This window comes from Trachurus trachurus, assembly GCF_905171665.1.
Source record: "Trachurus trachurus genome assembly, chromosome: 16".
Taxonomy (NCBI): Eukaryota; Metazoa; Chordata; class Actinopteri; order Carangiformes; family Carangidae; genus Trachurus; species Trachurus trachurus.
This window is the reverse complement of record NC_139902.1, coordinates 32,270,029-32,282,232: the sequence shown is the minus strand read 5'-3', so window position 1 is coordinate 32,282,232 and position 12,204 is coordinate 32,270,029. Positions and strand designations below refer to the sequence as shown.

The 12,204-nt window shown below is 44.1% G+C and overlaps 2 protein-coding genes across 2 annotated transcripts in view; both read right to left on the bottom strand.

Annotated features, from left to right (window-relative positions):
* LOC310999807 (NACHT, LRR and PYD domains-containing protein 3-like) overlaps positions 1-6,340 on the bottom strand; it is a gene marked incomplete at its 3' end in the record, with an annotated part of 36,430 nt that extends 30,090 nt beyond the window's left edge. The window contains exons 1-3 of the mRNA XM_083990373.1: positions 6,227-6,340; positions 5,156-5,272; positions 3,174-3,240 (exon numbers count right to left, since the gene is read on the bottom strand). The remainder of the gene's footprint in view (positions 1-3,173; positions 3,241-5,155; positions 5,273-6,226) is intronic.
* A 1,347-nt stretch (positions 6,341-7,687) lies between these two features.
* On the bottom strand, positions 7,688-11,618 carry LOC310999806 (NACHT, LRR and PYD domains-containing protein 3-like; the record flags this gene model as incomplete). The annotated part of the gene is made up of 7 exons (XM_083990372.1): positions 7,688-8,211; positions 8,629-8,675; positions 8,879-9,052; positions 9,175-9,348; positions 9,674-9,844; positions 9,983-11,044; positions 11,614-11,618. The coding sequence occupies 7 exons, from the start codon at positions 11,616-11,618 to the stop codon at positions 7,688-7,690; spliced, it is 2,157 nt and encodes a 718-aa protein (XP_083846498.1).
* Positions 11,619-12,204: the final 586 nt, after the last annotated feature.

Below are 12,204 nucleotides of genomic sequence, written 5' to 3'. Positions count from 1 at the left end.
AACGCTGGTGGTACCTGCGATCTCCGAGCTGCTGGGCCGGCTGCCGTGGGCGCGACCTCGCTGGGAGTCGCAGTAGCTGTTAGCCTCCTGGCTAACGCTGGTGGTACCTGCGATCTCCGAGCTGCTGGGCCGGCTGCCGTGGGCGCAACCTCGCTGGGAGTCGCAGTAGCTGTTAGCCTCCTGGCTAACGCTGGTGGTGGTCCCCAGGTGAGTGCTGGCGGCGGCCTCCCAGCTGCTAAGCTGGGGGCCATCAGCGCGACCCCGCTGGGGGTCGCCCCTGGAGCTGGAGCCGGCTCCCCGGTCCACGCCGTTGTTGCCATTCCCGGCTCTCGCCCCCCGGCCCTTGTTGGTATTGGTGTTGCTGCTGCTCCCGGTGCTAGCCGTCCGGCTAGCATTGTTGGTGCTGGTCCCCATGAGAGTGCTGGCGGCGGCCTCACAGCTGCTGGGCTGGGAGCCGTCGGCGCGACCCCGCTGGAAGCCGCCGCTGGGCCCGGCGCCCCGGTCTGCAATGATGTTGCCGCTGCTCCGGTTCCCCGGCCCGCGTCGATGTTGCTGCTGCTCCCGGTGCTAGCCGTCCAGCTAGTTCTGTTGGTGCTGGGCCCCGAGTGAGCACCGGCGTCGGCCGGAGCCACGCTGAGGACCCGTCGAAACACCGGAGGGGGCAGGTGAAGTAGGTCCACCAGAGCTTTTGCATTTGGTTGTGATAGCTCCATTGACGCTAGCTGGAATGCTAGGTTTGCTAGCACGCTGGTAGCTCCGCTGGCTTGCGGGGCTAGCCGGTGTGTAGATGTTATGTTGTTGTCCATGTTGGCGGACAGCCAGGAATTCGGCCCCGGGTTCAGTTCAATGTCTCCAGCCAGCAGTAGCATTACTGCTAGTTGGACGAGCCCCTGGTTGGTTGAGTGTCTCTTGCCTTTGTCTGGTGAGGAGGAAGTGCTGGCGTATCCGTTAGTCAGCATCTTTGAGTAGAGCAGGTGTTGGCTTCTTGCTGCGGGGATTTAAGTGTGGTTCAAAAGAAAAATAAGTGGCGGTGTGGCGGATGTCGCTTCAGTCTCTTCGGTGCGTCGTAAAGTCACCTTTTTTCCTCTGGTGGCCTCTTCTTCCTTTCCACTCCTGGCCAAAAATCCCGACCTTCCTTTCGGGAGCAGCTGCCACCAATTTGAGGAGCCCCCCAACACCACGCCCCTTCCTCACATGCATGTCAGTCCTTAGCAACCAGTCTCTACTGTACGATCCACTTCTTAACAGCGTCTTTGGCACTTGTTTCTACCCATTTGCTAGGAGTCTCACTGCTCCTCCTCCCCTATTGTGAGGTAAAATGTGTCATTTCCTGTGAGCCAGGGTTAAATGTCGCTGGTCGAGATGAAAAATACTGCAAGAGATTTGTGGAGATGATCGGTCTAACCACTTGACCACCAGGCATCCTGGAAAATGGAGCTTAGTGAAGGTTCAGTCAGGAAGACTCTTTAATACCACTGAGTCGACAACCTATTTTCCCACTATCCTCTCACTCCACCCTTTCGCCACCACATTTAAGATACAGACCATCGTCATTGGAAACTTCAACCGGAGGCTTCCATGACAGAAGGTCTCATCCTCCCTACCACCACCAGTGTCTTGGCCCAGGGGAAGTCTTCTTCAGATGCAAGTGTAACGGAGGTGCACTCACTCACCCATAAAGGACATGCTAACCACCTTGCCAAGCGATTGTTCACCTCTTGGCGAAGTGGTTAGCATCGTCGCCTGCCGTGCAGGAGACAAGGGTTCGAACCCCACCTAGGGCAGGCCGGATACGATCATCGGCTACACAAGCCATAGATCAGTTATTAAGCTGATCTACTTCCCAGGGTCTAGAGCACTGGAAAAGAGAGTAAGGACAGCATTGGTCCAATGGAAGCGCCTCCTGGTGGAGGAATATGGGTTTTGCAAAAGCGCCCAAGAACTTACATCTCTGCATTGTTGGTGAATGAGCAAGTGTGGTATTTTCAATAATTTAAGGACATTTATAGATCACCCACGTTAATAGCATCATTGAGGATCCTTTACAGATAAACATTGACACATAGGCTAGTAAAAAAAAAGAACAACAAAAAAAAACAGTTGTCTACATTACCGTTTCAATCTACATTTTGTAATAAACAAATTATAAGTATAATTTGATATGACCAAGACACCTAAATGCAAAAACACGGCCATTTTCATCAATTTACAAGCAAGTGGGCAACACACATACATTGGAGTGAATGAGTTTTCTGGGCGCTTTTGCAATACCCATATCCTGCCACTCGGGGCGCAAAACCCTTACCACGGGAGTTAATGGTGGTGTCGTTACTCTCTTTTCCAGTGCTCTACCAGAGTCTAAGCGCCAAAGTTATTTCTGCACAATAAATGTCATTACATTTCTCAAACCTGTCTTCCTTTTATTCTTATTAGTCTGTCCTGATCGAAACTTATTTAATCCTTTGGATTCCTCATGATTCTTTTTTGTATTTGTATTTTATTTTACATAATATTGTCACAGTGTCAGCAGGAACTCTTTATTTTCATGTTGTCTCCATAACTTTAAGGAGCCGTTAGAGAAGCTCTGTGAACATTTTAAATGAGAGTTGAAAATCTACATTTCTAAATTGGGTTATATTATTATTATCATTATTAAAGCAGAAGTAAGCGATCCGGTCGTTTTGGCTAATGCTGCGTTCCAGGCAGGCTTTTGAAACCGTAATTACAGCTTCAAGTCACAACTTACGACTTTGTAGCGTTCCAGGCAACCCACTCGTGTTTTTCCGACCTGTTTTACCGATGAAAGTCACTATAACGGCCACTCGTAACTTCTGACCCGTGAACTCGTACCAGATCGAACTGATACAACTTCACAGGTCGGAAAAACACGAGTTACAGGTTGCCTTGAACGCATCATAACAGTCCTCGTCCCGACGTCACCACATTCACGGCGTCCCTGCATGCCGTTCTCTCTCCTCATTGGATAAAAACTGTAGGATACGAGAAAAGTTTTCTCCTCGGCTCAGAGCAGAGCAGAGTGACTGACAGACCCGTGTTTCGGTCCAAACACTCTATGTAAGTGATTGCTGTCGGAAGATATAACTATTTAAGACTTATATTAACACAAATATATCACTTACTTCTGCTTTAATATTTCTAACAGGTCTACTCACACATCTTGCAGGTCACTGCTGACCAGATCAGTCGTTCTTCCTCCATCTGATTTCTTGTGTCTTTTACCTTTAATGAAAACAGAAAACATTCTGGGCTGTTATCTGTGAAAGGTCAAATGAACCCAGCTCTGAAACTAGTTTGACAAACAGTGAAGATTTTACAGATGATAGATGTGTGCAATGAAGCAGTCTGGCACCCAAGACAAGTTTCCCTTCACGGGACAATAAAGTATGCCTTAACTTTACCCTAGATAGGGACACATTCCTGACTCTTCTGTCTGTATCTTGGAGCTCTTTTAAGTCAGTGCGTTCAAAATGTGAGACAAACTAGTTCCATGTCTGGTATTCAAGAGGAATTAAGCAGGATTTTTCCCATGGCTATGCTACATTTTTACCTCAATTTACCTTAAAAAAAGCTCTGGAGTAATTGTGATAGTTAACTAAATGACTTGCAACTTGTTACGAGTGAGAATGGAGGCTCTCTGCCTTTACCTGGCGTATCATGGCTGAAAAACAACCTTGCATCAATATCTTTTTTTAAATCTTTTGTTTATGACAGTTAAGTATGTGGTAATAAAGTTAGCCACTGCTCCATGGATTGATTATTCGCCATCTTTATTAAAAACAAATGTACATGCCAGGGGAGGGCTAGTAAAACAGAGGGAAAGCGACCGGACTTGCTTAGTTCCTCTTTAACTGGCGTAGCTGTTATCTTTGCAACACAGACAGGAAATGGTTTGGTCTCAAACATAAGGAGTGAAATGTTACAATTCATCCCATAGTCTGGGTTAGTTGTTGTAACACAGCCTGAGGTTGGACGTAATATTATTAAAGTGAAATTCCGGCGTAAGTGTAAACTATGGTCAAACACACCGTAACACCGAGTTAGACCCCCCCTCGAGAGATCAATTTGCCCGACCGCTACATTCACGAGATCCACCAACTTCAGCAAATACCGCAATATCGCCACACACGGCGCTCTCCGGATCCACTGTCTGACCGCAACCAAAACGCCACCATTTGCCCAAAATAATGCTCAGAACTGCACCAAATGTCATCAATAGTACACACAGGGTCCCAGCACGTAGTACGAGTTGTCAAACATCTGCTAGCTTTGCCTGTTTTCTTTAGCAAGGAGATGCAACTCAACTCACCTACTTCTCCTCCGGAGCCGCTTGTTGGTGAGGAAGCCCTGACGAGTCGATCACCGAGTGCACCAGCAAAAAACGTAAATTTAAAAATGCTCATTTGCGCCTATATCGTGGCCAGCACTCGATAATAATAGTTATAAAGTGATATGCAAGATAAAAAAAAAAAAAACTCTGATTGTATTTCCATGAGGTAATTGTTGATTGAGCTGCGGAACTCCGGTGCACTCGGTGATCGACTCGTCAGGGCTTCCTCACCAGCAAGCCGCTCCCGGAGGAGAAGTAGGTGAGTTGTGTCTGGTCTCCTTGCTAAAGAAAACAGGCAAAGCTAGCAGATGTTTGACAACTCGTACTACGTGCTGGGACCCTGTGTGTACTATTGATGACATTTGGTGCAGTTCTGAGCATTATTTTGGGCAAAAGGTGGCGTTTTGGTTGCGGTCAGACAGTGGATCCGGAGAGCGCCGTGTGTGGCGATATTGCGGTATTTGCTGAAGTTGGTGGATCTCGTGAATGTAGCGGTCGGGCAAATTGATCTCTCGAGGGGGGGTCTAACTCGGTGTTACGGTGTGTTTGACCATGGTTTACACTTACGCCGGAATTTCACTTTAAATAAGGATTGTGAGAAAAACCTGATTTGAAAGTTTTTTAATCAACAAATCGACTTAAATTACTTTTTAACATAACTGGTGTGTGTGTGGAGGTGTATGGGTGTGTTTATGTGTGTCTCTATAATAATGTGTTGACAGTATTAATGCTGTTTTTAGTGATTAGCTGTGTTAAATTGAGTCTGTAGCTTCCACTGTAAAACATCACAACATGTTTTTTTTGTACCTTGTCCCTTGTCTCCATTACTTTCTGTCTTCCTTTTTCTCTGAGCATCTCCATCTGGTTTCCCATCTCCTCCCTCCTCCAGGATGAGGTCTGATTGATGCAGTTTCTCGATTTCACCTGTAGAGAAGAAAGAAAACACAGGTCCATTTAATGTCTCTGTGCAAACCTGACATGACTGCATTAGGATGACACCAGAATTAAGGAAAAATACATAAGTTTCATGGCTCTGATCTGATATTGGATGGATGGAATTAATGTTAACAAGCTGATTTGGGGGACCACCACTCATCACTGTTTTTGGACGCCTGCCCCAATTCTTTGACGTAAATATAAAAAAGATGGAGAGCTGATGGCCATAAGTCTCATTTTGTGTGTTTTTGTTAGTTTTGGTCAGCAAAGGGAGGTGCAATATGGAGATGCTAAAGAATAACTTTAACCTATTATCAAATTATGTGGAAAAAAAAACAAAGTTCTGTTATTCCACTCTTTGGAAGATTTAGCAAAAGCCTAGACTAGTTCATCTTGTCCAGTCAGTTCAGCGAGATAAGATCAGTGTTTTCAGTCCACAGTTTATTATTAGGAAGTGACGGTTTCCACCATCAAAATACTGTAGGCTATATTAAACTGAACCTTTCATAGGCTTTTAAAAAAAAAAACATGGGTAATTCACTGATAATCCGAGAGATATTGTTTTTTTGTTTGTTTTTAACTAACTCTACAGAGGCTAGACTACTGCTTAAAAACCAACGGAAGTCGGTTCAAATGGCAGTGATGAATCAACAGAATGTTTAATTTCTTTTAATGAGCTGAACCGTCTTTGTTTCTTGTTGTTTTCCTGCCGTTTTATCTGCAAATCCTGTCATAAACTTCAACAGTAGGCCTAACTTAACTCACCGTTTAACGGAGGAAGCTGTCGGTGTGTCTCCGCTGCATTTCCGTCTGATATAAACAACACAAAGTCCACAGACTCAATACAAAGTCTTGTGACGCAGTTAAATATCCAGGAAGTTTTCGTTTTTGGGACACAAACCGGTCCTCATCAACATTAACAGTAGCCCAATTTAGGCCTACCGTTTAACTGCTGGAGTCGCTGTACGTGTCACTCACTCTTCACTGTGAAACGACAGAGTCAAACTCACAACGGTATGGCACAGGTTAATCTCCAGAAAAAGTTTCATTTCCAACACTGCAAACCCGAAGACACCCGAAAAACACGACGCCCTGGGACCAATCACAGGACGAGACAGAGGAAAGAGGCTCCGTTAGTTTAGTTTCGGTTCAGTTCAGTCGGTTAGAGACTCACTCAGCTGCAGCTCTGTCTGCTTCCTTCAGGCTGTTTACACTATGACGATGTCTGAGTACATTTTTAATACTACTTTAATTGTGTCCTTCTGTCACGTCTTCACCCCCCCAGATCCTTATGACCCCGCCCTGCTCCGTCAGGTGCACGGTCAGGTGTCCAAACAGGGAATGTTTCTCTCTGATCACAGCGGTGTCCAGGCAGTGAGCTCCACTGTGGTTGGTATGGAAGCACATTAGTGCCAATATGATGATGATGATGATGAAAAAAACGTAATAGACTACTTGAGAATTCACAAGGACATTTTTAAATTGAATGCAACTGGACTTATTTATTTGTCTAGGAAGACGTTTCACCTCTCATCCAAGAGGCTTCATCAGTTCATGTATCTGACCAGGCTGGGACTGGTCCAACTATCTGGTGTGGAGATCCAGGCTTAATTACTACTTGAGAAAGTTACAATTATCTAATAAAAAGTGTCACTGATTAAATTTCATAGGCTAATAATTATCAAATCATAGTTATAAGCCATAATGGTGTTCTTTGTATCTCATAATTTCAAAGAAACAGAAGTAGAAGACAGCTCGATGGCGACCTCTGCTGGCCAAAATTCGGTACTGCAGAATGTTTCACAACAGTGTACATAATTCCATCTAACTGAATGTAAGTGAAACGTAAATAACTGTTAATTATTGACAAGATATATTTTTTTATTCTTTACATTTTGAATATAAAGTATAAAGCTTTCTGTATTTTAATGCAGTAGGCTATGTGATTTTCAGTCATTGATTGATCTGAACTCACACACATCATCAATGATCAGTTTATTGTCTTCATGGTTGATGTCATGGAATCAGTTCAGTTTTGACTGTGAGACACAGTTGGACAAAATCAGATATTATTTCACATAACCCCACAGATGTTTATTATTACAATCTACAATATTAAACATTCATATTTTAGTCTTTATTATGGATTACAAAAAGTATAATTGGTTCATTGGTGATTAACTCCTGTGTAGACCTGTATCTAAACAAAAACATCATTACAAACAAAAACTGAATTATGTGTATCCAAGAACCAAAACCTCTCTCTGAGCAGATGGAGCCACGCCCCTTCTGTTTGAGTTGCATGTTAATGCATGTTAGTCTATAGTGTTTAGTGAGTGCAGTGTTAAAGCCACTACGCACCGGAAACTTGACGAATAAAGAACTGACAGGAAAGATGCTGAGCTATTTCAGCTGACACAGTGTGATGGAGGAACCGTTGGCTCTAAACGCTGGGTACAGAGGCTCAGTGAATGTGGTGAAGAAGGTGTAGAGATGTGTCAGTGACCTTCCAGGAAAGACTCTGTAGAAGGACAGGATGCCAGCCTCCCAGTCCAGATACACCGCCACCCTGTGGCTGCCCCCGGGGGGAACGGCAACAGCAAAGCTCTTGCCTTCATGACATGCAGTGTACTTCTGAAAATAACAGTGCAGAGACCAGGACTTCCTGTTGAATCCCAACAAACAGTCGTCGCTGTCACCCTTGCGACCGATGCTCTTGTAGGCCGCCCCGATCACGGCCCAGTGTCCTCCCCACTCCACTTCCCAGTAGTGGCGGCTGTTCAGGCCCTGGACTTGGTTCCAGTAGTCAAACCTGTCAGGGTGGTCGGGATATGGCTCCTCCAAACCATAGGCAGCTTTTCGATTTCCATCAGAGATAATGAGGCGTTTGTAGGCGGTGTTCATATTGAGTGTGAGCTCACATGCATCTGAGGCAGGAGAAAGAGATCAAATTAGAAATAACACAAGTCTAATATCATCCACCACAAACCTGAGTTATGTTTTCTGTCTCAAATCTGCCCACAGCCAAGGTGGAAAACTTGTCCTCAGTCTCAAACCTACTGTAGCTCATCCATCAACCAATAGAGGTGATTATCAATCATTGTGTGGGACACTCAGGCTACTGCCATTACACTCGGCAGCTTTATATGGTCTTGTCGACTCTAATGGCATCATATGTCAAAGTCTCATTATGACCCCTAACGCTAAGACACCTTCTTCAAGTATCTACAATCAAGTCCAGTTGACCAAGATACTGACCAGTGCCAAAGTTTCTCCCTGTGATCAGCACTATGACTGGGCACTGTGTGTGTGATGTCACCACTGAATCTCTTTTACTAACTTACATTTAGTCAGTCCAGGTTTTAGCCAGCATTCTGCATTGTGGTTGACTCTGTGGGAGAATGTGAAACATGCTGTCAAGAAGATCTGGATCACAAGGTACAGAAAGTCACTTCTCAATAAAGATGACATTCTGATTAGGTAAGACTTGTTCTGACCACCACCAATCAAATTTCATTATTTTTTTTATCCATATCAATGGACTAGTAATGAAATGTTCTTGTGACATAGCAGCACGTCAACAATGTTTTTTACCTCAGTTTTGCTGATTCACATTGTCCCTCCTCCAGAGCTTCAGAGATGAGCTTCACTCCAGACTCTCCCAGGTGATTGTAGCTCAGGTCAATCTCTTTCAGGTAGGAGGGGTTGGACTTTACTGCTGAGGCCAAGAAACCACAACCTCTCTCCGCAACGCAGCAGAACGACAACCTGGTGAGCAGCAGAACTCAAATGAATCTCAAACAAAAGTTACTAAAATGTAAAGAGGGAAAGCTGAGTGTGTCAGGACAGAGTCATGGTGAGGGACGACCACTGGTCCAGAGTAACGTTACCTGAGTGCTTCCAGTTTACAGTACTCATTTCCCAGTCCGATGCTGAGTTGCTGCACTCCCTCGTCTCCAATGTCATTGTCGCTCAGGTCCAGCTCCTGAAGCTGTGATGAGGAACAGCTGAGGACTGAAGCCAGCTGTTCACAGCATCTCTGGGTGAGATCACATCTGTTAAGTCTGAAGGGACAAACAAAGAAGTCATTAGGACTAGTCTGACACTAGTGAGTGTACACAGGTTTTTTCTAAACCAGGAAGGAAGAGTGAGCTAATGTAGATGTTGTGTTAACACCAATGGCAATGAAACCCTATCTCTGTTGTCAGGTATTAGCAGGTTTTCTGACCAATGGAAAAGGGGCTTAAGTTTGGTATAGGCCATCAAGGAGTCATCAAGTTGGTTACTTCAGAGGAAAAGAGTTGGCAAAAAAAAGGATCTACTGATGCTTAACTTCCAGTAAGAAAATATTAGAAACTGGAAGAGATCCAGAAAATACATGTTGCTTACGTGAGTGTCTTCAGTCTGCAGTGTGGACTCTGGAGTCCGGGGCAGAGGAGCTCAACTCCAGAGTCTTGTAAACTATTGTCACTTAAGTCTAAATCACACAGCTCTGATGCTGAGCTGAGAGAGGAGGACAGCGCCTGGCAGCAAGTTGCACTGAGTCCACAGTCATTCAACCTGATGGACAAAGACAAAAGACTTTAAGTTTGTATAACATGGAGTCATCCACAACACTGAGGTTGACCGGTGTATGCTTAAGGCTTAACAAACAATCATATGATTTGTCATGGTGAGATTTGTAATATTTGCAGAGACACTTGCTTTGATGATTTAGATGCTTTCAGGACTGGGAGGAGCCTCTGAAGACCTTCTTCACTTCTGGAGTACTTCTTCAGTTCGAACAGTTCCAGATTCTCCTGAGAGGTCAGCAACACAAAGACCAGAGCTGCCCACTGAGTTGAAGAGAACTGATCTGTAATCGAGTCTCGACCTGAGTCCAAGTATTTCTGGATCTCCTCCACCAGAGAGTTATCGTTCAACTCATTCAGACAGTGGAAGAGATTTATACACCTGTCAGGGTGAGGACTTTGCTGGATTCTGTCTTTGATATACTTGATGGTTTCCTCACGACTTTGAGAGTCACAGGTTTGGACCTGTATCTTCAGGCCTCTGAGCAGATCCTGACTGCAGAGAGAGAGTCCGAGGAGGAAACGCAGGAAGAGATCCAGGTGGCCATTGTTGCTTTCTAAAGCACTGTCCACTGCTGCTTTGTGTACGTTGGACACAGACTTGGCTTTGGGTGATTCTCCAGATTCCTTGATCATCAGGTTGATCCCACTGACCTTGTACGTCACATGGACAAACAGGGCTGCAAGAAACTCTTGGACAGACAGATGGACAAAGCAGAAGACTTGGTGCTGCAACCAGGACTCTTCCTTGAAGACCTGAGTGCAGACCCCTGAGTAGATAGATGCCTCTTTCACATCAATCCCACACTCTCTAAGATCCTCCTCATAGAAGATCAGGTTGCCTTTCTGCAACTGCTCGAAGGCCAACTTCCCAAGGGACATAATAGTCTTGTAAGTTTGTTGAGGGTCCAGTTCTTGCTCTGTGCAGTACTTGGCTTGCATCTGTGTGGTCTGGTGTGCCAGGAAGTGGATGTACATCTGAGTCAGGGTCTTTGGCATCTTCCTTTCTCCTGCACTGGCAAACATCTTTTCCAGGACAAAGGAGGAAATCCAGCAAAACACCGGCACATGGCACATGATGTGGAGACTTCTGGTTGACTTGATGTGAGTGACTACTCTTTTGGCCAAGTTTTCATCATCAATTTTCTTGTGGAAGTACTGCGCCTTCTGTTGGTCACCAGGGCCGTTGCTAGGAATTCTGGGCCCCCTTAAAGAATACTAAAGTGGGCCCCTCCCCCTAACTTTTCCTTTTTTTGTCTTAGACTACCTACGTATTATAGTTTTTTATTTAGCCTTCTTTGTTTTGATGCTGATGCAGTATTACACTGCAAAAACTCAAGTATCTTAGCAAGAATATTTGTCTTATTTCTAGTCAAAATGTAATTTCTAGTCAAAACAAATCTCATTATACTTAAAATAAGACACATATTAAAAATAGCTTGTTTTTAGACACTTTTTACTTCTTTCAAGCATATTTTCACTCGGAATAAGTAGAAAAAATCTGATAGTGGAGCAAGTTTTTCCTTCCTTATTACAAGCAAACTTACTTTCACTGGCAGATTTTTCTATCTATTGTGAATTTAAGTGAAAATTATCTAAAAACAAGTTAATTTTTAGGTGATGAGTCTTATTTTAAGTGGAAAGAGATTCGTTTTGACTAGAAATGAGACATTTCACATTCTTTTCTCTATTTTAGCCCACTACACCTGCTTATTCTTACCTAGTGTCCTTCTGGTCTTCTCTTTTGATCTATTTTACCTCATTTGATCTAGTATCTCTCTTATCTTCTCATTCTATCTATCTTATTCCATTTTACCTAGTGTCTCTCTCGTCTTCTCAATTTTACTTATTTTACTTCATTTTATCTAGTGTTCTCCCCACTGCAAATGAGTGAGTATAAGACAGCGTTTCCCCGATAAAATCCAATGTTCTAAAATTATTGTGTGAATGTGTATGTGTTTGCGAATCTATGTATGTCTCCCTAACATGTGTTCCCTATGTCTCCCAATATGTGTCCCCTATATTGCTTGTTTTTAACATGTAAAGCACTTTGAGCTGCCATCGGCATGAAAAGTGCTATACAAATAAAGCCTGATTGATTGATTGATTGATTGATTTGGACAAGAAATAAGACAAATATTCTTGGAAAGATGTTGAGTTTTTACAGTGTAGGCTACTATGAGTATTAGTCAGGGTCTTACGCAGAATAAATCAGTCATACAAAGATTAGACTACTGGGGTTTTTTATGGGCCCCACTGGGCGCTGGGCCCCTAGAATTATCATCACCTTTCTCCCCTATACAACGGCCCTGTGAGTCGATACGGAAAATAAACAGAAATCACATGGAG